This window comes from Phaethon lepturus, unplaced genomic scaffold, assembly GCF_000687285.1.
Source record: "Phaethon lepturus isolate BGI_N335 unplaced genomic scaffold, ASM68728v1 scaffold12775, whole genome shotgun sequence".
Classification (NCBI taxonomy): domain Eukaryota; kingdom Metazoa; phylum Chordata; class Aves; order Phaethontiformes; family Phaethontidae; genus Phaethon; species Phaethon lepturus.
This window is the reverse complement of record NW_010539926.1, coordinates 6,807-11,897: the sequence shown is the minus strand read 5'-3', so window position 1 is coordinate 11,897 and position 5,091 is coordinate 6,807. Positions and strand designations below refer to the sequence as shown.

The window sequence follows — 5,091 nt, the reverse complement described above, 5'->3', positions numbered from 1 at the left end:
GAGGCTTCTGCCCTTTCTCAACCCGCCGCCGGGCTGGTAATCGTTTTCTCGTCACGGAAGCTGGTTTTCACTGCCGTCCCCAGTTGCAGCGTTGTAACGTGCTGAATCCGTCCTCAGGGGAAGAAAGTGTGAGTTCTCCCACGGGTCTGTCAGGTCACAGGTGTAATTTCTGCCATTTCTCAAAAAATACGTGGTACTAGCCATGAAGAAAAGAGGGAAGTTCGGTTTGTGCTCATACTCTACAAGAATACAAATGTTGGACCTTAGTTACTCAGCTACTGAAAAAACAATATATTAAAAGATCCAGTTTACATGTGGAATGAGTCTCAGATGATTTGTATGTATATCAATGAACCATACAGAGATACCAAAGAACTTTTGCAAGTTGCATTTCCTCTGGTTTAGCCTCCCTGTTCAATGCAGGGCTGTCAGCCTTGACTTCCTCTAAGTTTCGTAGCCACTTGTTATAGGAGATGAGCTTTTCTTCCAGTTCCTGTGCATGGGCCTCTTGCAGAGATGCTGCTGGGCTTTGCTTTTTTCCCTTTTTCTATGACATGGTGTTTGCTGGCATCAAATCAGTTCCTTTTCTTTTTTTTGCTTGTGTTTAGCTGTAGCACTCGGGTTTTTTTGGCCTTGATTTGCTGTTTGCTTGGGAATGGGAGGTTATCAGTGCATCATACTGCTTATAGTGATAGATGTACGCTTAGGGCACATCTTGTTGATCTCTGAAGTGAAGCAGAAAGTTGATGAAACTATCATCAAAACTGTGTTTTGCTAAAAACCAAAGCCCAACTAACTAAACAACCCCTCTGCTTCACACCCTCCCCCATTATGTAGTAAGGAAAAACAATAGTTACTGCATGTGCCAAAAATAATTACTGGAGATCTACCTTTGGGCCATGCTTTTTCCTAGGCAGCTTTTTAACCCCAGTTTGACCAAATATTCTTGAATAATCCTATTGGCTTCATTTAGCTGAACAGATTTCTTCCCTCAGTCGCCCCATAAGTCACCAGAAAAGAATGTACTTGCAAAACCTCTCTAAGTGTTTGGAGAACAAGGTGTAAAAGCATGTGAACACTGTTTATACTTTGTCTCGGAAACTAACATCTGTCTGTTCCTTCAGGTGCTTCGCCAATTTGTAAGACATGAGTCTGATACAGTTGGCTCATTGGTACTCGAAAGATGTAAGTAGCTCCTGAGGTGAAACTTAGCTACTACTCTCTGTGGCTTTTATCTTGGTTTTAGAATGGCTGAAATATGCCAGGAGAGAAACAGATAGGAATTGTAGCTCCTGAATGCTAATGTAACTAAGAATGTATTGTTTCAAACAGACAGACTCTTAAGTAGCTTCCTATCTGGTCATTGTTGAGTCAAGCAGCCCTTAAGGGGGAAAAGAAAAAAGCCCTGACATGGAGTAAAAGGCAGGTAGTCATGCTTTATCAATGGCAGTGAATCGGGTACACTGATGTCATGTTTTCTAATACCTGCTTTAAGGTGTCTTGTGTGCTTGTTTCTCAGACTCCCATGTGCCTGGGAGTTCTTTTTGGTGCTGCTGCCCCAGCATGATTTGCTCCAGGTATATGCTTCAGACTTTACCATTCAGTTCACATGCTCATTGTGCAAGAGTGATGCTTCCCTGACCTCTTTCAGTTGTCCTTCAACAAGGAGAAGGAATAAATTGTGTCCACCTAGTCCTGGTATCTGTGTAAAAGCTAGTCACCTCTAATTCAGAGGATGGGGTGTAATAATGAAACTTTGTTGTTCTAAAGGTGGTGTTTTACGGACAAAACAATGCAAAGCTACAGTTTTGTCATAACTAAAAAAATAAAAGTCAAGGTAAGTAAATGTAAAATAGTGTCAAGTGACACATGGATGTGTGTGTTGAAAAGATGACAAAGGAGCAGAAAGAGTAAAGAACCTTTAGCTTTCTAAGTGAGCTTCTTCAGCAGTGGTAACAATGGTACAGGCACGGTCAACCATCTGCAGGGCCTGAATAAGCCAAAAGTGACAAGAGCTTGAAAGATGGTTGAGAGGTGCAGAAAGTTATTGTTCTGGCCCTTGACAAAAACTGCCAACTTATGACTTGCTATGATTAGCAGAATCATTAGTCACCTGTATATGTATTTACTCTCTCACATTTCAGCCATGAATCGTGTTCAGTTACTTGGTCGAGTGGGACAGGACCCTATCATGAGGCAAGTGGATGGAAAAAATCCTGTTACCATATTTTCTCTTGCAACCAATGAGATGTGGCGAACAGGGGAAAGTGAGGTAACCCAGGGAGGTGAGTCTGCAATGAGCAACATGCTTCTACTGTGTTCTGAGGTCATGTTTGCATATTCAGTAGCACCATGCTTTGTCTTCAGGCAGCCGTGTAAATCTCTTGGGTGCGGGGAAATTCCTTCGAGGTCAGTAGAGATGCTGGTGTATTTGTGTGTCTCTTACTGATCCCCAGCAGCATGTACTGAATAAAGATCTGCATGTCAGCCTTCCTCTGGAGGAGAGGAAAGAGTCTTGAATTGACAGTTTTTCACTGTTGGGGTTGCCAGAGGTGTAGCAGGTTCCACATAAGTTGTATTCCAAGAGGGGGAAAAAAGATAACAATACATTTTCTTTGATTCTTCTATCAGTCTGCAGCTACAGATGTCTCTCTAACTTTTGTTCAATGCGGAGTGCGTGACGGGAAAAAGTTTCTTCTAGTATGAGTGCTGGCTTACAGGAAAATTGATGTCTTGGTTTGAACTGTGCTTCTGCATGATACTTTCATTTGGACACAGATGAGTGGAACATAACATTCTAGTATGGAGTGGGAGATCGAGTGCTAGTACACTTTCATTTTCACATTGCTTTTCATAATTAGAGAACACCAACATGTTGAAACTAATTTCTGAGGCTTGCATCAAAAAAGATTTTCGGCATCCAACTTTGTTATTTTTATGCAACTTAGGTGATATCAGTCAGAAAACGACATGGCACAGGATCTCTGTCTTCAGACCGGGCCTCAGGGATGTTACGTATCAGTATGTGAAGAAGGGGTAAGTGAATAACAAATGTGGTTGAGGATTTAATGCCTTAATAATTGAGTTATGTAAGAATTACGGTGACCAGGAGCTATACTAAAATAGAAATGCCTTAAAATATGTTAGCAGACCTGCTACAAACAAGTGAGGCAAAATCCTGTGTATTCAGAATCAGATACAGAGGAGAACCAGCAGTGCAGTTCTCTGACCAGAACCAAATTCTTCATTTTTTCAGTGCTCGACTCTATGTTGAAGGGAAGATAGACTATGGTGAATATACAGATAAAAACAATGTGAGGCGGCAGGCCACAACGATTATAGCAGGTAAGGAACAACATACCAATGCCTACTTTGCCCTTTTAAAATGGAGAGGGGGTGGAGGACCCTTGAAATAGAGCTTGGATTGCCTTCATCCTCAGAATCCACACTTGGGGATTTTGGGAGAATGAACAGGCTGTACCACTGCTTGTGAAGGCACAGAAAGTGAGAGCATGTAGTTGCAAAATGTTGCATAGTTTGTTCACATGAAACTAGTTGGTGCAGCAGGTAGATACTGTGTGTTTTAAGAACGCTGGTATGTAGTACTGCAGGTCAGGCAGATTCCTCTTCTAAGCAGAGCTTGTTTAGTAGCTTTGTCTGGGTTTGGCAGGGCATTTTTTCTTCCTGTTTAAGACAGGAGGCTTCACCAACTTTAAGGACCTCCATCTGTGAAAGATGTTTTATGTGGGGATAACCTGATGGAGAATTTAGAAAGACCTCAGTCTGGTAGCCAGTAGTGGTAAGAAGAGCACAGAATGGATACAGAGTAGACTTGTCCCTTGTGTAGAAACAATAAAGAACTGTGAAACTCAGCTTTTTCCGTGAGCTTTTAAATAGGGTGAGCATCCTAAATCTTTACTGTGGGTAGAGCCACTATCTTGTAGCTTTTGAGTGAGGGCTAAAATAATTGGGTAGTAGAGCGAACATTTCCGTTACACAACTATATCTAAAAAAAAAGGGCCAGAGGAGAAGGAAAAAAAAAAAGACAATTCTGGATGTTTCTGCTGTGCAGCTTCTTTAAAATAATAGTAATCAAACTTTCACATGAGCAGTTCAGCTAGCAGTGCTGTAGGTTGCTGTTTATAAATAGCTGGAGGGGCGAAGCAAGTCTGTTTTTTTTTTAATTAGCATTTATCCTAATGGTTTCTTCTTTGTGTTCAATATTCCCAGTCTCAAGATTTGCTTTAGAAATTACTGAGGCTTGATAAAATACAAGCTTCCTATAGTCCCATAGGCTGATAACAAGGTACCACATACTGAAAATGACAAAATAAAAAGGAAATAAGCTGTAACTGATAGAGACCGTAGCCAAAAAATTAAACCATTATTTTAAAATGTGTCTGGTATCTTTGACTGTTCAGCAGCTTTTCATCATGTTTAGCACACTTGTTGTATAGCATATATATGGTTGCCTTGAATTGTCAGCTTTCTGGGGAGATTGAGCAAGAACCCTGTATCAGACACTGTTTTATTTTATGAACTATTCTGTTCCAAAATACATGTCTTTGCATCTTATTTTAACACAAACAGATTGTCTTTGTGGGTGTGCAGGCTTGCAATAGGGCAAAACAACCCTGAAAATTAAATTTTCTTTATTTCTTTTCAGATAATGTAATTTTTCTGAGTGATGGTGGTATGAGAGAAAAGGTGTGAGGTCATTAGTGCTTGAACCCTGGCCATTTCATTCCTTTTGTTTAACAGTACTTCATAATTCTGTAATGATGTGTATTGCTGTAGTTTCTTCAGAAAATAAATGAAATGTTTGATACCTGTAGTATATCTGTGTGTGTTTTGTTTTGTTTTCCTGGGTGCTTTCTCTCTGTTCATCATTGTTTGGATTTCTTTCTTTTCTGTTTGTTCTTAAGAGAAAAGGTAACCCAGGCAGCTACATTAATTCTTGAGGTGATGAATATATAAATGGAAGTCACCCATTGCATCTTCAGCCACTTTCAAACCTTACATCCTTGGCTGCCTTAACAATCTCTCTTCTCTCTTGCGGGGCCTGACAGCCTAATCACCTCTCACCGTTAG

The 5,091-nt window shown here is 40.6% G+C and overlaps 1 protein-coding gene across 1 annotated transcript; it reads left to right on the top strand.

The window, feature by feature from the left end:
* Positions 1-1,124: 1,124 nt before the first annotated feature.
* SSBP1 (single-stranded DNA binding protein 1, mitochondrial) lies at positions 1,125-4,831 on the top strand (the record flags this gene model as incomplete). The annotated part of the gene is made up of 5 exons (XM_010287287.1): positions 1,125-1,185; positions 2,145-2,285; positions 2,949-3,036; positions 3,257-3,345; positions 4,667-4,831. Coding segments are annotated over 5 exons (426 nt in total), but the record flags the coding sequence as incomplete, so codon positions are not given.
* Positions 4,832-5,091: the final 260 nt, after the last annotated feature.